Source organism: Staurois parvus, unplaced genomic scaffold (assembly GCF_062004578.1).
Source record: "Staurois parvus isolate SC_StPar_1 unplaced genomic scaffold, SC_StPar_1.0 ptg000530l, whole genome shotgun sequence".
In the NCBI taxonomy this organism is placed as follows: domain Eukaryota; kingdom Metazoa; phylum Chordata; class Amphibia; order Anura; family Ranidae; genus Staurois; species Staurois parvus.
Window position 1 is genome coordinate 12,385,001 of NW_028318326.1, and position 26,114 is coordinate 12,411,114.

Below are 26,114 nucleotides of genomic sequence, written 5' to 3' on the forward strand. Positions count from 1 at the left end.
TAAATAAAAAACAAAAATGGAAAAAATGCATACTTCTATAAAAGTTTCCCAATGCAACTGTAGTTCTCACAAAACAAGGGGCCACTGAGAATTTGCACAGGTCTCCCTTGCTAGTGCTAAGGCTGCCAGTCACAACACAGTTCCATGCGCACAGACAGAACAGGCTCAGTCTAGAGCACATGTGTCAAGCACAAGTCCACCAGGCCACAAATCCGGTCCACCAGGCCATTTCATGTGGTCCTCACACCTCTCTTGCAGCTGTGGCACCCTCCTCATCTCCGCCTCCACCTTGTCTCAGCAGTTGGCAGCAGATAGAAGGACAAAACTCCTCCACTAGATCCTGCAGCCATTGAGAAACTCATCTCTGCCCCCCCCACACCCGTCTCAGCAGTCAGCTGCTGAAATCAGGACAGAATGTCTCTCTGTGCTGCTGCAGTACAGCTCTCCACCTCCCTCAGTCCAAGCATTCAGCAGACTCCGGCAGTTGACTCCAGCCCTCCTCTGGTCCTCCTTCAGACCCTGCACTTTTTGTTTCAAAGCTCCGCCCCCAGCTTCTTCCCAGCATCAGCACAAGGTAAAGGGGGTGCACTGTGATATATAGGAGGGTTACAGACTCTTGACTTCTGATGGTGGAGGGGGTGGGGCTTTTAACATCTGATGTGAGGGTGGATAGGGTGCTGTTGACATCTAGTCTTACAGATACAACCAGCCCTTTGAGGGCAACTAAAATGCTGATGCGGCCTGTGATGAATTTGAGTTTGACACTCCTGGTCTAGAGGATGTCTTTTTAGAATTTATTGCTGGGTAACTTGAAACAGAAGGGGATTCAGGGGTTCAGGACACTCCAAAACAATCAATAGGAGGACAAATTTCCCACACAAATCCTTATAGCTGCAGAAGGGAATGGGCATGAGGGAAAGGTGCACATTGTTTTAAACTGCACTCCTGCTTTAATACCTAAGTGTACCTAAATTAAAACAGTAAAAATAGCACTAGGGACATAACTTTCAGTCAAGTAGGAAGTGTCCCTTGTGCTGATTCTGCTTCTTTTAGTTAAAATCTTTCTCCATCCCTAGCCCCACCCACAGCCCCACCGATGTGATCTTCTGTTGTGGCATGGGGCAAAACAACAAAAGGGTTGTCACAGGCTGAATGGAGGAAGGACGGACGATACATATCTCTGTCTGCTTCATTCAGAGATCCTGTATCATTCAAAGAAGCTGTAGTACGGCTCATATGAATGGCTCAGCTAGGCAAAAAATGCTGGCATAGTTGGGCTGTCTTGATGACAGCCTTTGACAGCCTCTTAGTTCTATTAGGCCCTGCCACTCCAGACGATTATGGTGGGGGAGGGGTTAGGAATGGATGAAGATTTCACCTAAAAGAGGAATTAGCACAAGGGACACATCCTACTGACAAAGACATAAAGTAGTACTTTAGATTTCTGGTCTAATAAGTTGAGCCTTATCTAGTGCATGAAAAAACTGAAGATCTACTTCTAGGGCTCTGCCTGGCAAGTCCTTTAAGTGTAAGGTTTCGGACAGTATAGGAGGGCACTGCATTAGGACATTGCATAGGACTGGTAAGTCTTTATGATAGCACCAACAACCTTTAAGAATGCACAGGTCCTGGCTCTGAATAAACTGCATTAGTTGAGTTTTTTATCTAGGGAATTAATCTGATGGCCTTTGATGGGATCGAGAAGGAACTTTTGTTTTCTCAAATGCAAGAATAAATTAGCAGCTGACTCACTATGTTTTTTTTTTTTTGCTTTGTTCTAGATCAGAAATAGTAGAACAGTATTAAATCTACAATAGACTGCAATTGATGGAATTTGTTTTTTCATTTTTAAATATATTGTATTAAAGTTATTGAGATAAGTGGAGGATGGAATATTGCCTACAGCGGGTAAAATAAGTATTGAACAAGTCGCCATTTTTCTAGGTAAATATATTTCTAACAGTGTCATTGGCATGAAATTTTCGCCACATGTTGGTAACAACCCATGCAATCCATACATACAAAGAAACCAAAACAAATAAGTTCAGAAATCAAATTATGTGTAATAAAGTAGAATGACAAAGAGAAAAAGTATTGAACAAATGAAGAAAGGGAGGTGCAAAAAGACATGGAAAGCCAAGACACCAGCTGAAATCTATCAGTAATTAGAAAGCAATCCTGCCCCTTGTCAATGCAAATTAATATAAGCTGGTTCAGTCTCAACTGATGGGCTATGAAAAGGTGTAATTACCAAGGTGTGACATCTCATGATGGGTAAAAAGAAAGAGCTCTCTCAAGATCTTCACAACCTTATTGTTGCAAACATACTGATGGCTTTGGCTACAGAAGGATTTCTAAGCTTCTGAATGGTGCAGTGAGCACTGTTGGGGCCATAATCCGGAGGTGGAAAGAACATAATATCACTATAAACAGGTCACGACAAGGTGCTCCTCGCAAGATTTCTGACAGAGGAGTGAAAAGAATTATAATAGAGTTGTCCAAAAGCCAAGCACCACTTGTGGAGAGCTTCAGAAACACCTGGAATTAGCAGGTACAATTACTTGAAAGAAAACAATAAGTAATCCACTCAATGTCCATGGCCTGTATGCACGCTCACCACGCAAGACTTCATTGCTGAAGAAAAAGTATACTGAAGCTTGTTTAAAGTTTGCTGCACAATATTTATACAAGCCTGTGAAATACTGGGAGAATATAGTCTGGTCAGATGAGACGAAAGTTGAACTTTTTGGATGCCACAATACACACCATGTTTGGAGGTCAAATGGCACTGCACATCACCCCCAAAACATCATATCAACAGTGAAGTTTGGAGGTGGGAACATCATGGTGTGGGGCTATTTTTCAGCATACAGTACTGGCAAACTTTGTGTCCTTGAAGGAAGGATGAATGAAAAAATGTACCAAGACATTCTTGAAAACATCTGCTACCATCTACCAGGATGATGAAGATGAAATGAGGGTGGACATTTCAGCAAGCCAATGATCCCAAACAAAAAGCCAAGGAAACTCTCAACTGGTTTCAAAGAAAGAAAATAAAGCTGCTAGAATTGCCCAGCCAATCACCTGACTTGAGTCCAATAGGAAATCTATGGAAAGAACTAAAGATCAGAGTTCATAGAAGAGGCCTACGGAACCTTCAAGATGTGAAGACTGTTTTTGTGTAAGAATGGGCCAAAATCACACCTTACAATGCATGCAACTATTTTCTCCATACAGAAGGCGTCTTGAAACTGTCATTACCAACAAAATTTCAGTTAGCATGTTCAATACTTTTTCCCTGTGTCATTCCATTTTATTACACATTACTTAATTTCTGAACTTGTTTGTTTTAGTCTCTTTGTATGTATGGATTGCATGGGTTGTTACCGACATGTGGTGAAAATTTTATGTCAATAGCACCTTTAGAAATACATTTACCTAGAGAAATGGTGACGTGTTCAAAACTTATTTTACCCGCTGTAAATGCTGAGTTTTTTAGGGCACATTCTGGTGGCTAAACACTAGGCAACAACTAGCACCTCAGTAACAAGGTCTACTTATTCAAGGTGCTCCCTTTCTCCCCTTGCCTAAAACTCTGGAAGGAAAGTGCAAACAAAAAAAAATTACTTTTCCCCAGATTCCCTCCCACAGTGCATTTTTCTTCTGAACAAATGTCAGAGAATATGGAGTAGACCAAATGTTGCATGAAGATAATCCTTCACTGTGGTGTAGCATCATCTCACTGGATTTAGGCTATACAGCAATCCCAGGGATCTTGTTGGAGGATGTCACCCCCTGCACTATGGAAGTCATAGTATATAAGTATATTCTCGATTCCCCTGCAGGTTCTTTTTTTTTGCACTTACGTACATACAGCGTTTGAGGAAAGGGCATAGGGACCATATTGAAAAGCAGGCCTTGTTTTAAGTGCAAGGTATGCTTTAGGCTGTATGGAAGGGAAAACACTGTGGTTGGAAGTTCAGAGGGAAATTTAAATCTGAATTCCAGGCAGATTAAAAAAAAACAAAAACACCAATTCATGCATATATGTATAACCATCTCAGAGACATATGATATGCTACTTGTGTGTACATGTTTATAATTTTCACAGATTGTTGTTTGCCACTGTAAGCCACTCTTTTCCTAGCAGCCTGCCAACAATGGGTTTTAGACTATCCCAAAATGGCTGTTGCAATATACCTCTAGGCAAGAGGTGTCCAACCTGCGGCCCACGGGCGGACTGTAGCTCAAGATGGCTATGAATGTAGCCCAACACAACATTGCAAACCTACTTAAAAATGTGAATTTTGGGGGGATTTTTTTGTAAAAATGCTTTGATACTTAGTGAACACATGCGGCCAAAGAAAAATGTGACAGTGTCTCCTTACTGGACTTTTATAGGTTTTATCTTCCCAAAGTAAAAAATCCCACTCTTCACAATCACACCTTATTCATGTCATCAGTTTTTGGCAGCACCTATATTTCTGAGCAGCTATTTTCAAGGATGAATCACATAAAGGGCATAATTTGAACCAAAATATCTGATGAGTACCTTGATAATTCTTTGAGAATTGCTCCTATATCCATTGAACCAGATATTGATGCATTAGTTTATCAAAAACAGTGTCAAATATTGCACTGGTTTTATGTTGCCCTGTTTTACTTTTATAATGAAAAAATATTGCAAACAATTAAGTTTTATTACTCAGATGGGCACATTATCTATAGAAGTGATTATTAATTTGTAATCTGCCCGACATTTTCTGCTCATCAGCTATGCCTATTGTTAGTGTATTTTATGTGTAGTCCAAAACAATTCCTTTTCTTCCAGTGTGGCCCAGGAAAGGCAAAACATTGGACACCCCTGCTCTAAGGGATAGCTAGAGAAAAGAGAAACACATATGCAGCTTTCTGCAACACAGTCAGGGAAAAGAGCGATCAAGGTGAGAACATTCTGGAAAAAGCCACCTAAGAGACATCCTACTGGGCTCTTCTGGTCAGATTCATGTTATTCAGTACTTAGAGGACAGCTCAGAGAAAATGTAGATCCTACCTACTTTTCTGTCTATCTAACACATGGGTGTCAAACTGGGACCCTCCAGCTGTTGCAAAACTACAAGTCCCACCATGCCTCTGCATTTGGGAGTCATGCTTGTAACAGTCAATCTTGCAATGCCTCATGGGACTTGTAGTTTGGCAACAGCTGGAGGGCCGCCAGTTTTACAGGACTGAGGAAGGCTGACTGCTGGATTGTAAGTGCCACATGGTTTTCACAAGCAAGCTCCTTGTGTTACAATGACTGACCATCAGATTTATAAAATTGCATTTCTTTGCCTGCAACACAGTACTACTATATCTTCAGCTATCTGTTCATTTCATCAGGAGCTAATGTAGTAAACTGTATTGCATGGTCAAGGAAAGACTGTCAGCTACTTACAATGAAAAAAGACAGACAAGTGCCTAAAACTGCCCATACATTGAAAGAATTTTGGCCGATTCAGTGGAATTGTCTGAAATTCTACCAGTGGGTGGCCCTGCCGGCACAACAAGGTTGACTTTTGTTAAAGGAACTGGGCCATAGAATTGCTTGACAAACTGCTGCAGGCACTGTGCGGGTATTCTGACAGCCAGAGCTTGCAGAATACAATAGAGAGGGAGGATTCATCCATGCAAGCTGTTTATATGGATGATAGAATCTGCAGGCTGAACAAAAGAAATCTATTAGTGCATGACCAGCTTAGTTTCTGTTGGATAAAATGAACCAATTGAGAAAAGATCTTACTTTTAACCATCTTAAAGAGATTGTACACCTGTTATTTCATTCAGTAGGGTTGATTTCTAAAGGCAAAGTGCAGTTGTTCCAGAGCTTAGTAAATGAGGGGAAACTCTGCTGACTTCTATCATCCAATCATGAGCAAGCAAACATGCTGTTTTATTTTTTATTTTCCTTGCATGTGATTGGGTATTCTTTGTAAAGTGAAGGTTTACCTCATTCACTAAGCTCTGGAGCAACTGTACTTGAAGAGTGTGCACTGGCCATTTGCCTTTAGTAAATCAACCCCACTGTGTAGCATCTCAAAGAGACAGTGCATTGGTTACTACATTGTTACTTGGAAAAAGGAATTTGTTATTGCACAGTTGTCTAGGGCCCCAATACAACCTTGTAAGATGACCAATGGACACATTTGGGACTTTTATTACAGTTAGCTTAGCTAGATAAGGGAAAGTGAACTTTTATATTTCACTTGTTGCTGTTTTAGTGCCAATAGTTTAATTTAACTTGTGATAATTGAACTTGTTGCTCTGTTTTCTTTAACTATCTACCTCGTTAGGTTGTGGCTGCCGCTGAATAAAGTCGCCCATCATGTACAAAAGTTTAATTCACTGTGTCATGGTGTTTTAAGGGTGTTACCAGACTCAGGTATGGGTTGTACCTACATACTTATCAAAACCAACACTTGTGGGTGTGCTGTACATTAAAAAAAAACATAAAGTACATTTCTAAAATGAGGGATGAGCTCATCAGTGTTCTGCTTGTCCACTATGCAATCACTGGCTGGAGGAGGGAACAAGACCTAGTTATTACTTAAAGCAGAGTTCCACCTGAAAAAAAAAATAAAAGTCATCAGCTACAAGAACTGTAGCTGCTGACTTTTAAAATACAGACACTTACCTGTCCCTCGGCCCAGCGGTTTCCTCACCACCACTGGTTTCACCAGTTGTATTCTCTCCCTGGTGCCCGCATCTTCAGTGTGTGGCTTCACAGCCGGGTGCCAATTGCGCATGTATGAGAAGCGCTGCGCTTTGTGAATGACCTCATAGTCTTCTGGGACCTGTCACGTGTACCAGAAGACTACGGGTAGGGAGGGGGGGAGGACAACTTCTGCTTCCGATAGCCTAGGTGATTGCAGTGGAAGTGGGAACCTGTCAAATTCAGGTACCCACTCCCCAAAGGTGCCAATCCTTAATGGGGAGCGGGGGACAAAGGCTTAAAGCAGAACTTTTGGGTGGAGCTCCGCTTTAAATTCTTAAAAGTTATATCAAGACAAAAAAAAACTTATGCATTAGATATCAGCAATGCAAGCACATTTCTCAGTGTATTATCACTTTCAAGACCCTGCAAGTACAGGGAAACACATTATGATAATCCAGAAATGCACTCAGCTCCAAAGTCCTGTTGTGGGCTTACAACACAGGTTCTTTGTGGATTAATTTTGTCAGCACGGCCCAGTGTCTTTTGCTAACCTAATCAACCACTCCTGCTCTCAAATCTCCACAACATATAGGCTAATAATTCTGTAGTCCAGGACAAGAAGTAGGAGAGCGTTTGAGAAAATACTGGAAATGTAGAGAGGACACAAGACAGCTATACATTTCTGACTACAGGTGTTTTTTGTACTTATCAAGCAGATATGTCAAAATGCTTCCAATGGTATATTAAACAGACCAAAAGAGAGAAAATAACAGAAGTTGAATATTAGGGTTTACATACACTTTAAAGTGGTTCTACAGGCTGAAGGTTTTTGACCTTCGGCTCTCTGGGGACTCTCCGATCTCTGGGGACTCTACCTCCTCATTGGCTGAGACAGCAATGGGAGCCATTGGCTCCTGCTGCTATTAATCATAGCCAGTGAGCCTCATAGCCAGTGAGCCAATGAGGAGAGAGAGAGGCAGGGCCAAGCTGCTGCTCTGTGTGTGAATGGACACGCAGAGCAGTGGCTTGGCTATAGCAAGCTGTTTGATGTGGGGGCACTTGGCAGGAGGCAGGGACCAGGAGCGCCAGTGAAGGACTCAAGAAGAGGATGAAATGGGGCTGCTCAGTGCAAAACCAATGCACAGAGCAGGTAAATATGACATATTTGTTTAAAAAAAAAACAAAAAAAAAAAAACTTGCCTTTAATTTCACTTTAACTGCAGAAAAGTAGATCTTGGCAAGAAATAGATATACCCAAACTTTGGCAGATACAGTCGGTCTCATATACAGTCAGGTCCATAAATATTGGGACATCGACACAATTCTAACATTTTTGGCTCTATACACCACCACGATGGATTTGAAATGAAACAAACAAGATGTGCTTTAACTGCAGACTGTCTGCTTTAATTTGAGGGTATTTACATCCAAATCAGGTGAACGGTGTAGGAATTACAACAGTTTGCATATGTGCCTCCCACTTGTTAAGGGACCAAAAGTAATGGGACAGAATAATAATCATAAATCAAACTATCACTTTTTAATACTTGATTGCAAATCCTTTGCAGTCAATTACAGCCTGAAGTCTGGAGCGCATAGACATCACCAGACGCTGGGTTTCATCCCTGGTGATGCTCTGCCAGGCCTCTACTGCAACTGTCTACAGTTCCTGCTTGTTCTTGGGGCATTTTCCCTTCAGTTTTGTCTTCAGCAAGTGAAATACATGCTCAATCGGATTCAGGTCAGGTGATTGACTTGGCCATTGCATAACATTCCACTTCTTTCCCTTAAAAAACTCTTTGGTTGCTTTTGCAGTATGCTTTGGGTCATTGTCCATCTGCACTGTGAAGCGGCATCCAAGGAGTTCTGAAGCATTTGGCTGAATATGAGCAGATAATATTGCCCGAAACACTTCAGAATTCATCCTGCTGCTTTTGTCAGCAGTCACATCATCAATAAATACAAGAGAACCAGTTCCATTGGCAGCCATACGTGCCCACGCCATGACACTACCACCACCATGCTTCACTGATGAGGTGGTAAGCTTAGGATCATGAGCAGTTCCTTTCCTTCTCCATACTCTTCTCTTCCCATCACTCTAGTACAAGTTGATCTTGGTCTCATCTGTCCATAGGATGTTGTTCCAGAACTGTGAAGGCTTTTTTAGATGTCGTTTGGCAAACTCTAATCTGGCCTTCCTGTTTTTGAGGCTCACCAATGGTTTACATCTTGTGGTGAACCCTCTGTATTCACTCTGGTGAAATATTCTCTTGATTGTTGACTTTGACACACATACACCTACCTCCTGGAGAGTGTTCCTTATCTGGCCAACTGTTGTGAAGGCTGTTTTCTTCACGAGGGAAAGAATTATTCGGTCATCCACCACAGTTGTTTTCCGTGGTCTTCCGGGTCTTTTGGCGTTGCTGAGCTCACCGGTGCGTTCCTTCTTTTTAAGAATGTTCCAAACAGTTGTTTTGGCCACGCCTAATGTTTTTGCTATCAATCTGATGGGTTTGTTTTTTCAGCCTAATGATGGCTTGCTTCACTGATAGTGACAGCTCTTGGGATCTCATCTTGAGAGTTGACAGCAACAGATTATAAATGCAAATAGCACACTTGAAATGAACTCTGGACCTTTTATCTACTCGTTGTAATTGGGATAATGAGGGAATAACACACACCTGGCCATGGAACAGCTGAGAAGCCAATTGTCCCATTACTTTTGGTCCCTTATCAAGTGGGAGGCACATATACAAAGTTTTGTAATTCCTACACCGTTCACCTGATTTGGATGTAAATACCCTCAAATTAAAGCTGACGGTCTGCAGTTAAAGCACAACTTGTTTGTTTCATTTCAAATCCATTGTGGTGGTGTATAGAGCCAAAAATGTTAGAATTGTGTCGATGTCCCAATATTTATGGACCTGACTGTATGCATCCTGTGTGTATATTTAGTGAGTGTGTATACTAAATATATATAATAAGAAGTATTGAACACGTCACCATTTTTCTTGGTAAATATATTTCTAAAGGTGCTATTGACATGAAATTTTCACATGTCAGTAACAACCCATGCAATCCATACATACAGAGAAACCAAAACAAATAAGTTCAGAAATTAGTTTATGTGTCATAAAATGGAATGACACAGGGAAAAAGTATTGAACACGCTAACTCAAATTTATTTAATACTTCATACAAAATCCTTTTTTGGTAATGACAACTCCAAGATGCCTCCTGTAAGGAGAAATTAGTCGCATGCATTGCTCAGGTGTGATTTTGGCCCATTTTTCCACACAGTCTTCAAATCTTGAAGGTTCCGTGGGCCTCTTCTATGAACTCTGATCTTTAGTGGTGGGTTATTCTAGCAGCTTTATTTTCTTTCTTTGAAACCAATTGAGAGTTTCCTTGGCTTTGTGTTTGGGATCATTGGCTTGCTGACATGTCCACCCTCATTTCATCTTCATCATCCTGGTAGATGGTAGCAGATTTTTATCAAGAATGTCTTGGTACATTTTTCTATTTATCCTCCCTTCAATGACATGAAGTTTGCCAGTACTCTGCTGAAAAACAGACCCACACCATGATGTTCCTACCTCCATACCGCACTGTTGGTATGGTATTTTTGGGGTCATGTGCAATGCCAATTGACCTCTAAACATTGTGTGTATTATGGCATCCAAAGAGGATGTCTTTTTGAAGGTCTCCACAAGTGGTCCATTGCTCTTGGATAACTCTTTTATAATTTTTTTCACTCCTCTGTCAGAAATCTTGAGAGGAGCACCTGGTCATGGCCTGTTTACGGTGAAATGATGTTCTTTCCACTTCCAGATTATGGCCCCAGCAGTGCTCACCGGGGCATTCAGAAGTTTAGAAAGCCTTCTGTAACCAATGCCACCAATATGTTTTGCAACAATAAGAATGTGAAGGTCTTGAGAGAGCTCTTTGTTTTTACCCATCATGAGATTTTTACACCTTGGTAATGAGACATCTTTTTATAGGTCATCAGTTGAGACTGAACCAGCTGATATTAATTTCCACTGGCAAGAGGCAGGATAGCTTTCTAATTACTGATAGGTTTACAGCTGGTGTCTTGGTTTCCATGCCTTTTTTGCACCGCTTCACGTGCTCAATAATTTTTCCCTGTGTCATTCCATTTTATTACACATAACTTATTTTTGAACTTATTTGTTTTGGTTTCTTTGTATGTATAGATTGCATGGATTGTTACCAACATGTGGTGAAATTTTCATGTCAATAGCACCTTTAGAAATATATTTACTGGTGACCCGAACAATACTTATTTTACCCACTGTATGTATGTGGGGCAAAAAAGTATTTAGTCAGCCACCAATTGTGCAAGTTCTCCTACTTAAAAAGATGAGAGAGGCCTGTAATTGGCATCATAGGTAGACCTCAACTATGAGAGACAAAATGAGAAAAAAAATCCAGACAATCACATTGGCTGATTTGGAAAGAATTTATTTGCAAATTATGGTGGAAAATAAGTATTTGGTCAATATCAAAAGTTCATCTCAATACTTTGTTATATATCCTTTGTTGGCAATGACAGAGGTCAAACGTTTCCTGTAAGTCTTCACAAGGTTGGCACACACTGTTGCTGGTATGTTGGCCCATTCCTCCATGCAGATCTCCTCTAGAACAGTGATGTTTTGGGGCTGTCGCTGGGCAACACGGACTTTCAACTCCCTCCAAAGGTTTTCTATGGGGTTGAGATCTGGAGACTGGCTAGGCCACTCCAGGACCTTGAAATGCTTCTTACGAAGCCATTCCTTCGTTGCCCGGGCAGTATGTTTGAGATCATTGTCTTGTTGGAAGACCCATCCACGTTTCATCTTCAATGCCCTTGCTGATGGAAGGAGGTTTGCACTCAAAATCTCACGATACATGGCCCCATTCATTCTGTCCTGTACATGGATCAGTCATCCTGGTCCCTTTGCGGAGAAACAGCCCCAAAGCATGATGTTGCCACCCCCATGCTTCACAGTAGGTATGGTGTTCTTTGGATGCAACTCAGCATTCTCTCTCCTCCAAACACAACGAGTTGTGTTTCTACCAAACAGTTCTATTTTGGTTTCATCTGACCATATGACATTCTCCCAATCCTCTTCTGGATCATCCAAATGCTCTGTAACAAACTTCAGACGGGCCTGGACATGTACTGGCTTAAGCAGGGGGACACGTCTGGCACTGCAGGATCTGAGTCCCTGGCGGCGTAGTGTGTTACTGATGGTAGCCTTTGTTACGTTGGTCCCAGCTCTCTGCAGGTCATTCAGTAGGTACCCCCGTGTGGTCCTGGGATTTTTGCTCACCGTTCTTGTGATCATATTTACCCCACGGGATGAGATCTTGTGTGGAGCCCCAGATCGAGGGAGATTATCAGTGGTCTTGTATGTCTTCCATTTTCTAATTATTGCTCCCACAGTTGATTTGTTCACACCAAGCTGCTTGCCTATTGCAGATTCAGTCTTCCCAGCCTGGTGCAGGTATACAATTTTGTTTCTGGTGTTCTTCGACAGCTCTTTGGTCTTCACCATAGTGGAGTTTGGAGTATGACTGTTTGAGGTTGTGGAAAGGTGTCTTTTATACTGATAACAAGTTCAAACAGGTGCCATTGATACAGGTAATGAGTGCAGGACAGAGGAGCCTCTTAACCTCTTGCCGTCCACCTGCTGTTTATAAACGGCAGTGCGGTGGCAGTCCAGGGGCGGGTTGCCGTTCCTAAAGCCTTTTCTAGCTGTGCGCGCTCCCTGGGAGCGCGCACCACCGCGATCTGGTGCCCGCTGTGTCCTCCGGACACAGTGAAACACCGATCGTCGGACGGGACCTCTGTACGAGGTCCCGATCATGTGATCACTGATTGGCGAATCAGTGATCACATGCAAAGTAGTAAGCAAGATGTCACTTGTGACATCATTGCTTACTACGTGTGAAATCTGTGAATGATCACAGAGGTCACATGGTACAAGGCTATTCACAACAGCCTTGTACCATGTGACAAGCTGTGACCAATCACAGCTCACTCAGTACTTCTCAATGACTGCAAGAATGCAGACAGAGAGAAAGAGAAATGATTGCTTTTACATCCTATATGGGTGTAAAAGCAATCAGTGTAAAAAAAAAAAAAAAAAATCTTCATCACCCCCCACAGGTAGTACAGTGTCACCATGGTGACACTGTACTGCTAGGGGGACAGTATGTAAAAAAAATAAAAATATAAAAAAAATTAAATAAAAATGTAAAAATAAATGTTTAAAAATTATAATTTTTGGTTATAAACTAATTTGGATTTTTTTTTTACTAAAAAAATAACGGAATCAATTTTGACCAAGATTTATGATGAAATATTATTTATTTGCAAAATTTTATAAAAAAAAACACTTTTTTTCAAAATTTTTGGACATTTTCATTTACATAGTAAAAAAACTAAAAATCCCAGCGGTGAATAAATACCACCAAAATAAAGCTTTATCTGTCTCAAAAAAATGGTAAAAACTTCATATGGGTACAGTATTGCATGACCGCGCAATTGTCATTCAAAGTGTGATAGCGCTGAAAGCTGAAAATTGCCCTGGACAGGAAGGGGGTAAAAGTGTCCGGACAGGAAGTGGTTAAAGAAGAAGGTACAGGTCTGTGAGAGCCAGAAATCTTGCTTGTTTGTAGGTGACCAAATACTTATTTTCCACCATAATTTGCAAATAAATTCTTTCCAAATCAGCCAATGGGATTGTCTGGATTATTTTTCTAATTTTGTCTCATTTTGTCATAGTTGAGGTCTACCTATGATGCCAATTACAGGCCTCTCTCATCTTTTTAAGTGGGAGAACTTGCACAATTGGTGGCTGACTAAATACTTTTTTGCCCCACTGTATATATATATATATATATTTATTTATTCTGTAAACACACTCACCGGCCTCTTAATTAGGTTCAATTGTTTGGTAACACAAATTGCTAATCAGCCAATCACATAGCAGCAAGTCAATCCATTTAAGCATGAAGACGTGGTAAAGACAACTTGCTGTTCAAACCAAGCATCAAAATAAGGAAGAAAGGGTATTTAAGTGACAATGAACGTGGCATGGTTGTTGGTGCCAGATGCTCTGGTCTAAGTATTTAAAAAACTGTTGATCTACTGGGATTTTTACGCACAACCATCTGTAGGGTTTACAGAGAATGGCCTGAGAAAGAGAAAATATCCAGTGAGCGGCAGTTATGTGAACAAAAATGCCTTTTTGATGTCAGAGGTCAGAGGAGAATTGGCAAACTGGTTCGAGATGATAGAAAGGCAGCAGTAACTCAAATAACCACTTTTTACAACCAAGGTATGCAGAAAACCATCTCTAAATGCACAACCTGGAGCAGATGGGCTACAGCGGGTGCCACTCCTTTCAGCTAAGAACAGGCAACAGAGGCTACAATTTGCGCAGGCTCAAAAAAATCGGACAATAGAGGATTGGAAAAACATTGCCTAGTCTGATGAGTCTCGATTTGAGCTGTGACATTCAGATGGTAGGGTCAGAATTTCGCATAAACAACATGAAAGCATGATCCATCCTGCCTGGTATCAACAGTTCACACTGGTGGTGGTGTAATGGTGCAGGGGATATTTTCTTGGCACACTTTGGGCCCCTTAGTACCAATTTAGCATTGTTTAAACACCACAGACTACCTGAGTATTGTTGCTGACATTGTCCATCCCTTTATGACTACAGTGTACCCATCTTTTGATGGCTACTTCCAGCAGGATAATGCACCATGTCACAAAGATCAAATAATCTCATACTGTTTTCCTGAACATGACAGTGAGTTCACTGTACTCCAATGGCCTCCTTAGTCACCAGATCTCAATCCAATAGAGCACCTTTGGGATGTGGTGGAATGGGAGATTTGCATCATGGATGTGCAGCCAACAAATCTGCAGCAACTGCGTGATACTATCATGTCAATATGGACCAAAATCTCTGAGGAATGTTTCCAAGAACTTGTTGAATCTATGCCACAAAGAATTAAGGCAGTTCTGAAGGAAAAAGGGTGCCTAACAAAGTGAACGGTGAGTTTTTGTGTGTTGGGTGGAATGGCAAACACAGACAAGAACATTAATAGACTGACTTTAAAAAGGCCAAGAATGTCAACTGGATCAGAAACATCATAAAATAAATACTGCTACACATTTTTTCATAAAAGAGATCTATATAAAAGTGAAGTCAGCAGTTAACATTATTTTTGAGTGCACTTTTATGACAACAGGACTGGCCGGGACATCAACCTCACCAAAAAAAGAGAAATATTAGGGACATAGCTGTACAGGCTAAATCTCTACTCATGCCAAAGAGTACAAGTGGGACATGTAGGATTATACAACCTGTGCACCCCAGCTTGGATGAAAAATCCCATTAATAGTAGCTCTGGGGACATAGATGATGACCCTTAATCTCCTTACTGATCCACTTTATCTGCTTCCATGCATATTATTGGCAAGTGCTACAAAGTGCAGCCTTTTCAGCTCTTAAAAGGGTTAAATTGCATTGAACAAGTAACATATCAAAAAGTATTTTTTTAAACTAGCTCCTTTAAACCCGTATTTTTATGAACTGGAAGTCTCAGGGCACATCTTGCTCTATCCCCCCTTATCCCCCGCCCTTCCCCCGTGCTTCATTTGTATCAGCAAAAAGCTATAGGAAGGTACTAATCTGCTTAACATTTCTAAGTATATCATCCAGCGGATTTTGTTATTTTTTTCTATCTTACATATGCTCTACAGAGTTACTGGCAAAAAACTGTACATTTTCTTCATTTCATCCTTTCAACATCAAATGGTAAGCAGCAAAAATTGGATCAAACTTCAAAGCCGGCGCTGTGCTCCAAGTCACAGAGAGACTCCTCCGTTTCACATATTGAATTCGAGCAGGATATCAAAGTGCTACCAAAGAACCTCAGGTCTTTACTAAAATAGAGGCTGTAACATCTGCAGCTAAGCGGAGAGCACAGACACACCACCTCGGGGAGCAGCGAGCGTTTTATTCTCCGCAGCGTATTTCCAGCCTTTTGATGCTCTCTTTTCACTGTACCTCCCTGTCTTTCTACAGAACTCCGGTTCTTAGCAAGCTAGGGCTTTTGTCTCAGAGACTTCAAAACATAACTAACGGTTTCATGTTCACATGGTTCAGCCAAAGAGCCGTGAACACAGCACAGAACATTAGACGCAGGAATGTTAAGTAACAATGTAGAGTTACTTCAGAGACTTTGTGTAAAACTACCTGCCCTGACTCCTTGTCCCGGTGGTTGGGCTCTGTGAAATGGCTTGGGACACAGTTCTCTTGCCTGAAATTGTAACCAGAGAAAAAGATTAGAAAAAAATGAGCATTAAAATACAATTATACAGTTAAAGGTACATACAAGTCAAACTTTACATAACAGAAGGCACTCAACTGAAAATCCCTGTGGTTTCCAGTAACTTGGTCATTTTGGAACTCCCTGTTATTGAGCCTACCATAATAAGGGCCATGGAGTCCAAATTCCTAATTCCAACTATCTTCCCTTTCTTCTTCATGTCACAAACTGCCTTATTCAGTTATATACTTGTCTGAACATTAAAGAGTATCTAAACCAGCCTTTCTCAACCTTTTCAACTCAGGGGAACCCTTGAAAAAATCTTCTGAGCTTGTGGAACCCCTGCTAAAAATTACTATATCTGCAACTCATGATATGTTAGTGTGATGGTCAGTGCAAAGAATGTGCCTTACACTTGTGATCATTGGGAAGAATTCCCCCCTAACAGCAAGCTAAAAAGATAAGTGGTGTCAGTGGGAACTTATCCGAGAGGCAGAAATTGCGCATTGCTCAAGGAACTCCTAGCAACATCTGGAGGCACCCGGATGTAAACCCAAAAGCAAACATTTTAAATGTTTCAGCTTACCAGTCTTCAGATAAGATGGTTGCATTAATTACATTTTTTGAGGCAGAAAGGAAGATATAGCTGACCATACACCAGTAAAATTTAGTACACAAATGTTCATTTTCAGAACGCTCATTTGATTTTCTAATGATTAATGGGGTCAAATCAATGTTCATTTTCTACCGTGGTGAGGATAAAATCCAAAGCAGCAACATTTTTTCTCAAGCAAATTAAATTCTAACTGTGAATGTGGTTTTCGTTCAGAAAAAATGTACATCTTGTAATGAATACTGTTTAATATGTTTGGGATTCCATTCACATAGAAGGTCTGGATGAAATTTGAAGGGCTTTCAAATGAAACTAGTTTACTCAATGATGGCAAGAAGGAATGCGCTGATGGTTTTCTACAGAAGGGTGAATGAAAATGTAACCATGTATGGCCAGCTTAACACTTTCAGCTCACAGGCTGAGACAAAGACTGCATCTCCCCTAACAGGCTTTTCCTCACTTACTGAGAATGGTCTTACCCTAATAAGGGGACATTAATGCAGCTACCACTTCTAAAAACTGGTAAACTGCAATATATTAAATTGTTGTCCTTTGGCTTAATTATTCTTCATCCTTTTAGGCCTCCATAGCAGTCTTCTACTATGAGATGAAGATCTTAGAGGGGCATGTTTAATAACAAAGGCAGACCCTATGTTACCATTGTATACTGCAGCGGCATAGGTTTCAGAGGATGGAACTATAGTGTGTATGGGGATGGGGGGGCACAGGCAGGTGACACCCATAAATGCTGGATGCTGAAAATTTTGTTGCAAGATATAGCTTTGCAAGACAACCAAGGTCAGACTTGGACAGAGAGGTAAGTATTAAACAGGAAGCTGTGCCCAACAAAGGCACAGAGGGCAAAGGTAAGTCAGCAGTATTGTCTCTGGTTTCCTTGCAGACAATATTTCCCCAATATTAATTTACTAGGATTTTGCATCCTTATGATAGAACCTCCATGGAAGGAGAACATTCAACAGCACAATAGTGTTATAACTAAATCTTGCTGTAAATCTCCTGGACTAGCAGTCAGAGGCAGAAGTGCCTTATTATGAGGTTGTAAGCACATGGGTGCCTAGGCACAAACTCATACCAGGAAGTGTACTGCTAACTTCCAGGAACATTTTAAAACAACTGGTAAATTTTTCAGGGTAATGCTTAGCTCTATTCTAATTTAAGAGTTTTCTTTTGCAGAAAGAGTCGCTTTAGAGGGTCATTTTCATACATCTGTTACCTGGCAGAGCTCAGGCTTCCATCCAGTGCTGGACGTTTCTGACTCCTGAAAGCAGTTCTAGTCCTTGTGTGGGTGTGCAATTGTGCCCACTACTGCAGATGTCTCTTCTGCCCCCAGTACAACGCTCGTGTGTTAATTTTTAATTTAAAAACTTTTATGTAATCTTACTACTAAATACTATAATGTGAAATCTTTCTGTCTGCAAGAGATCTCTATGTGTTTTACAGCCTTTACACTGATACACTGATAAAAAAAAAAAAAAAAGAAGAAAGAAAAATAGATTTTACGCTGAAAATGGATAAAACCAAAATTCTATATTAATAAATGTAGTTACCAATTATCACTTATTAACTAGACTTACCACTGTGTATAGTAATTACTGGTGCTTGCACTGTCTGATACATTTTTGGAGAGAGGTAAAGCATTGCTATTTTTCAGGACAATGTAATTCCTCCTTGCAATATATCCCTTGAAAGCTATAGGAAGGAAGCAAAAAGTGAGAATTAAATGTCACTGTGTTAGAAACTATTTACCCTTCAATACAGCTAATAAGTACAACATATGTACATATAGAAAAAGTATAACATTACTTTTATTTGTGCTTTTTTTTAAAGCTGAATTTGGCAGATATAAAATATGCAATTTAATGCAGAAGTGTATTTATTAATATTTCCTTAAAGTGATTGTAAAGGCTAAGATTTTTATTTAAATAACAAACATTTTATACTTACCTGTTCTGTGCAATGGTATTGCATTGAGCGGCCCTGAAATTCCTCTTCCAGGTTCCCCTGCCAGCACTCTTGGCTCCTCCTTTTCTCTGTTTGCTACCATAGGAAGTCACTTCCTATGGGGGCACACGTGCTCCAAAGCCTGGCTGTGTGTGTTCATGGACACACACAGAGTGGTTCGGCCCAGCCCCCCCATCACTGCTCACAGGATTTGAGTGAGAGCAGCAGGAACTAATGGATGTAATGAGGACTGCTTACCATTTGATGTAAGTATGGGGGGGGGGGGGGGTGAAGGAGTGATACAAACACTGGGACATTTTTTACCTTTTTGCAGGGAATGCATAAAAGTAAACATTTGCTGGGTTTAGAACCTCTTTAAATATATTATTTATTGGTACATTGTAAATACAAGGTCCAGCAATCAACTATGGATTAGCAAAAATTTCAAATTATACAGATTGGAACTGATGCAGTGGTGCTGTGATGTGCGGGGGCACTGATGTGAGAGCTCTGATGTGCTGGGGCACTAATGCGAGCACTTTGATGTATGGGGAAACTGATGCAGGGGCTCTGATGTGCAAGGGGACAGATGCGGGGGCTCTCATTTGCGAGGATCTGATGTGCGGGGATTCTGATGTGCAGGGGCACTGATGCAGGGGCTCTGTTGTGTGGGGACTATGGTGTGCAGGGGCTCTGATGTGTGGGGCAGTAATGTGGGGGCTCTGATCTGCAGGACACTGATGCGGGAGATCTGATGTGCGGAACACTGATGTGCTGGGGCTCTGATATGCGGGGACTATGATGTGCAGAGACTCTGATATGGGGGCTCTGATGTGGGGGTGGGGGCACTGAAATGAGGGATCTGATGTAGGGGTCACTGATATGGGGACTCTGATGTGGGAGACTCTGAAGAGGAGTCACTAATGTAGGGGGCTCTAATGAGGTTAAATACTTGTGGGGGACCAGAACAAATTAGGAGGGGGAAGAGTCCCCCCATCCGGGGGGGGGGGGGGGCGGGTCGGCCAACCGTTTGGTCATTGCCTTACAATCAGGGCTCTCAGATTAGTTTCAAATAGGCTTTCCATGGGGACCAAATTTTTATGAATTTCTTATATTTATCCGATGTAATAGTCATTCATTTTTCATTGATCATTGTGCCGTTAACTATGTTTTATCCTCTTGGAAGGGTGTATGACTGGGCTATGGTTTGTCTGCACTGAATACTGCATAAAACCAGTAATTGTTGCAGCATTATGTTTGATGTCATGGATTGGATATTTCTGCAGGTTGCAATTCAGAACAGTGTGCATTAAAGTGAAAGTTCAGTCAAAATCTAATGAACACTAAACCTACTCCCACCCCCATTCTAAGCCTATCCTATCTAACCCTGTAATGAGAGAGTCTGTATACTTATCTGGACAAATTTCTGTCCAGTCTTCATCTGAAAAGGTTATATATAGTTCTCTTCCCAGCACAACATACAATATAATGCGCTTTGAGCGGTATCTTAGAAGAGCGTATAGATACTTATATGAGGGAAATAGTCCAGAAGAATTAGGGGAAACTCAGCATTTACTCCCAAAGCCAGTAATGACTAGTGGAGCTTCAGTATTAGGCAAAAGAGAAGCAGTATTATGATGTAACTATATATCAGACAAATTCCCGATAGTGGAAGCACCTCCAGGTGCTTTGTGTTTTTCTCAAAAGTAATCAAAGGATTTAATATCCTCAGTGGTTAGGAGGGAATAAACATCAGTAAATCCCGTCTGAATCAACCGTCAAAATTTATTTGGAATCTCCTCTCCAGGTGGAAACATCTCACCAAAGGTGGGGCATTTTGCCAAGCTTAACAAGGGTAAATGGGCCTCCAGAATGTTTTATAAAGTTACATACCTTGAGCAATTGCTTTAGAGAAGGGCTTAATGATGATGGCTTTAAATAAGGCAGAAGCTAAATTAAGTAGAAAATCGCAGTAGACGTGTTGCATCAAGTAGTACCCAAATAGGGACTTCCAACTGCGCATGCAGGAGGGCCAGTGGAGCTATTTGGGTTAATAAGCACTCCTAAGCCCCCCATTAGGTTTATTTCAGAAAAGAATAGCTATGTTAACCCTGGTATGGACCAAACCCCATATAAACTATGATACTTTGGTTTTGAATATTCGAAGACCACGCTAGGGATAAGAATGGCTCTCATCCAAAAGAAGTAAATTAGATTTAGGAGAAATACCATTTTGATACCATTTAATCCACCAAGCCAAGAGATTCGATATTAGTTCCAGGAACATAAGAGAGCAGTAAGATTACAAATGAGAGGGGAATAATTTGCTTGATATAATGAAGTACAATTTGAATGTAAATGGATCCCGAGATAGGGAAGCTGCATAGTCATTATGAAAGGAAAGTTGTGTTTCTGATTGCCAAGGTTGTGGGATGCTAGGTGACATCCATAGCAAATGACTTTTGTAGTAAGCATGGGGTGAAGTGAGAATAAAGCAACATTTTGTTTTTATTCCCACTTGCTATAATCCTTTGATATCCTTAGCTAAGGGTTCTAATGCTGAGACAAATAAAATGGGAATAGAGGGCATCCTTGTCATATCCTTCCGTGAGTAGGGAAAGAAGAAGATTGTACCTTGCAATAGCATATGGAATCAGAGAGAGCAGTGTATAAGGCTGTTATCCAGTTTAAAAAAAATGCTCTCTGAATCCCCATTTTTGTAAAGTGAATTACATATATTGTCAAGAGAGAGCATAAAATGCTTTTTCTACGTCAACAGAAAGAAGCGATTACAAAAGTAATCTGTCTCCTACTATGAGGATATCAGTGAGTTTTAACAGTGTCACCAGAGCCAGCTACAGTTTCCCAGATCACTAGTCACATCATTAAAGTGTCACTAAATCAGTGCAGCCAACCACAATGTCCATGATCACTAGCCACACCAGTCCCAGTGTCATCAGTACAGCCAGCAACACTGTCCCTGATCACTAGCGGCACCAGTCACAGTGTCACCAGACCAGTGCAGGCCAGCAACAGTGTTCCTGATTTATACCACACCAGTGTAAATCAGCAACAGTGTTCCTAATCGCTGCCACACCAGTTCTAGGGTTGCCAGACCATTGCAGCCAACAACAGTATCCCTGATTGCAACCACACCAGTCTGAGTGTCACCACAAACGTGTAAGCCAGCAATAGCGCCCTGATAGCTAGCCAAACCAAGGCCAGTGTTAGCTAGCATGAGTGACCTTACACACATAGGACTTCACATTATATGCTTTGATTGTAACATTAGGTCTTTTTTGAACACAGGGCTTTCATTTTATAATACAGTTGCAAGAAAACGTATGTGAACCCCTTGGGATTACGTGGAGTTTTGCATGAATTGGGCATAAAATGTGCTCTGAATGTCATCTAAGTCACAACAATAGAAGAACACAGTCTGCTGAACATAATACTACACAAACATTAGATGTTGCCATGGTTTAATTGCACATAAGATGTAAACATTCACAGTGCAGGGAGGAAAAAGTATGTGAGGCCCTAGCTTAATGACTTCTCCCAGAGCTAATTGGAGCCAGGAGTGAGCCAACCTTGACTCCAATCAGTGTGATGATATTGGATGTGTTGCTGACAGCTGTCCTGCCCTTAAAAAACACACACCTGTTTTGGGTTTACTGGTTTCAAGAAGCACTGTCTGATGTGAACCATGCCTCGCAGAAAAGAGCTCCCAGAAGACCTACGATCAAGAATTGTTGACTTGCATGAAGCTGGAAAGGGTTACAAAAGTATCTCCAAAAGCCTTGATGTTCATGTGTCCACGGTAAGACAGACTGTCTACAAATTTTTATTGCAACACCTGATTGTAACATGTAGGGTTGATTTACTAAAACGGGAGAATCTGGTATAGCTGTGCATGGTAGCCAATCAGCTTCAAACGTCAGCTTGTTCTATTAAGCTCTGACAAAAAAACTAAAAGCTGATTGGTTTCTATGAACAGCTTAACCAGATTTTGCACTCGTTGGTTTTAGTAAATCGATCTCTTGGTGTCTTGTTTTGAATAGAAGAGCTCTGATCTCTGCCACATAAGTGCTAGTGTCACCAGAGTGAGTGGAAGCCAGCAACACTGTTCCGATTCCTTGTCACACCTGTGTCAACATCAACAGAACCAGTCAAGCTAACAGCATTGTCCTGATCGCTGGTCACAACAGTACCAGTGTCACCAGAGCCTTGAAGCCAGCAACAGTGTTCTGATATTTGCCATATCAGTACAGTGTCACCAGAGCGAGCATATACAGCAAGAGTAATGCCAGCCAGAACCAGTATCCTGAATGCCATCCAGCATATCAGGTATCATCAAAGCCACTTCCAAAAATGTCAAAGAAATGTACACAAGTGAGGAGGCCTTTTAAATTCTGATCACGACTGACTGACGATGACTCAAAACCAGATTCAATAACAACCACTCCTGACTCAGAGGATAAAAGGGTCCCTGCTAAAAGAGTCAGGCACACTGAACATCCTATTGAACTGCATCAGGCAAGCACCAGCAGTGTGGTACATCCTAGTGAAGTGACAAGCTTAAGCAGTCGGGTATTACAACATCAGTCACAAAGAATTAGGGCCCACACTAGCATCCGAGGTGCACTTTCAAATCCTTTGTAGTTATCCTATACTTTAGCAGCACCTGTCATCCCCCTTCCCAATTTACGGCCCAACTAGACATTCATGTGGAAACAGAAAGTTTTACACCCGTTCAGTTTTTGTATTTAGTTGCAGAGCAATGTAAGTGTACAGAAAAATTAACTGCACTCCTATTGGTCCACACACCAAATTCACCAGAAGCCGTTATGTCTGGAACACGCTATAAAATAATTAGATTATTAACAAGATTCTTGCACTTCAATAACATTTTCTGTGCACTCAGTAGCAAACATTACAGTACATTGTTATTAATACAATGTTGGTTGACTTTTGTGATACACAAGATGCATATTATGTTAGGTACATAATCAGCCCAAGCATTGAAAAAGTCTCACACATCTGGTATACCCAAATTACATTTTCAAAAGACTCACTATAACACTTAGAAAATACATTGGGGTGTTTGGTTTCTAAAAAGTGGTAATTTTGTGTCCAAAAATGTTAAAAGTAGTTGGGAAATTACATGCCTACTTTATGCCCCTTGCAAGCCTGTAGGTGCTCCTTGAATTTTGGGCCCCTCTATGTGGCAAGCCTATGAAAAAGTCTCACACATGTGAAATCGACATACTCAGGAGGAGTACAAGAATGTGTTTTGGGTGTAAATCTAAGCATGCCCATGCTGTGTATTAGAATTATTGTTTATTATAACTTTGTGTAAAAAATACATTTTCATTTTCTTTCTGCATATATGTGGCAAAATATGTGGCAAAACATATGATCTTCAAAAGACTCACCATGCCTCTTATAAAAACCGTTCGGAGGACCTGCTTTGAAAAATAAGGTCATTTTGTGGGTGTTTCTACTGTCCTGGCATACTCAAGGCCTCAAGAAGTGTGATAGGTATTCAGGAAATTAGGCACATAATTTATACCTTTTAAAAGCCCAAAGGCGCTTCTTGGATTTTGGACCCCCTTTATGCCTCTACACATTGAAAAAGTAGAATAAAACTCCATAAATAATCAAGAAATTATTCATTATTACTGATTAACTAAAAATACTGAACAAATAAATGTATCTAATAAGTAGGAAAACAAAACATCTCCTTACACCAGTGGTCTCCGAACTGTGGCCCAACACCACCAATGGTGCACAGTTCCTGCCAATGACACCAACAATGAGGCACAGTTCCTGTCAATGGCACCAACAATGGGGCTCAGTTCCTCCCAATGACACCAACAATGGGGCCCAATGACACTAATGATGGGGGAAAATTCCTACCAATGATGGGGCACAATTCCTCACAATGATACAATGATATTGCACAGTTCCTCTCCATGACACCAACAATGGGGCCCAATGACTCTTATGATGGGGCACAATTCCTAGCAATGATATCAACAATGGGGCACATTTCCTCCCAATCACACCAATGATGGGACACTATTCCTACCGATGATGGTGCACTACTGCTACCGCTGATAGGACACTATTCCTACCAGTAACACCAATGGGACATTATTTACTCCAACTGATACTGCAACATTTTCTACTTCTGAAGGCCACAGTGTAGCCCCTCTAAAGTCTGAGGGACAGTAAACTGGCCCTTTGTTTAAAACGTTTGGAGACCCCTGCCTTAAACCAATGGGCAAAACAGCATGCAAAGAAAGCAATGTACCCTAGATAAACATGCAAAGACCTTGACACTCCACTAGAATTCATAATAAAACAAAACTGGAAAACAGTACAGCAAAAGTGTATATACAGTAGAATAAACTATGCTGTATCAAACCACTCACTATTAAAATCACAAATTTCTTATTGTATGAAAAAAAAAAAGAAACTGTGCAGTGGGGAGCCCCATTATAATTTGTTATTGGAGTACTCTTTATATATCTATATAATAGTTATGCTGCTCATGGATTGTGTCTATGATTTCAGGGTGTTCATCATATCCATGAATCAAGCAAAATAGGTAAGACCATCTATGATTATATATCCACTTAGAAATAATAAAGATAAATCTAACCCAAAATGGCATATCCTGTAGAGGAGGTTATGTTCTTTCACCAACCAGGAGTATTATAAGAGTAACTCCAAAATAGATGATGAAATTGTACACAGCAGTAATGCTGTAGTGTTCAGGCAATAGCGTACCTAAATAGGTAAATATTGAATAAGGGTGGTTGGTATTCAGTGATCCACTGATTGTCTAGACTGGTATACAGCTCCATGCATCAATAGGTGTTGTACATGGCTGGTCAGAGCCCAAGAAATAAAGAAGATAAAGTAAATCCGTGCTATTACTGGCACGGAGAAAAGTAAATATACATTGTAATATGCATGCAGATAGGTCTTATTCTCTGACCAATGAATTGAATAGACATACTGACCTTATATTGGCACTGTACCGAGTAATGATGATATAGATGTCCTTATTTTTATTTTCTACCTCATATTGATCTGCTTTATCTGCACAAGACACACAAACTGGCCAATACACTCCCAAACCTCTTGTCAACAAGGATGGGGGTGAACATCCCATACTCCTGAAATGAGTTGCATGTTCTGCAAAGAAGGAGGTACTAAACTGTCAAATTCCTTCAAAGAACCTTTTTACTATTCCACTGTGCAGATTGCATAAGTAACATAAGAAACAAGGCAGAAAATTTAGAAAAAAAATGTGGCAGGTTTCGGGATTTTGGAAAACAATGGGCAGATGTTTCATCTAAAATGATTACTGCGAAGAAATCTTCCCATTTATAGCGTGCTTAAAGAGAGGCTAGTGTGTGTCTTCTGTTAAATATGAGCCAGCTTCATAAAACCAGTGAAGGTTGCTGCATTAGATACAAG

The 26,114-nt window shown here is 40.8% G+C and overlaps 1 protein-coding gene across 1 annotated transcript in view; it reads right to left on the minus strand.

Annotated features, from left to right (window-relative positions):
• The window catches only part of MYO3B (myosin IIIB), a 463,809-nt gene that overhangs the window by 110,821 nt on the left and 326,874 nt on the right, over window positions 1–26,114 (minus strand). The window contains exons 28-29 of the mRNA XM_089690537.1: window positions 18,257–18,371; window positions 15,976–16,039 (exon numbers count right to left, since the gene is read on the minus strand). Coding sequence (XP_089546663.1) covers window positions 15,976–16,039; window positions 18,257–18,371 — 179 coding nt within the window. The remainder of the gene's footprint in view (window positions 1–15,975; window positions 16,040–18,256; window positions 18,372–26,114) is intronic.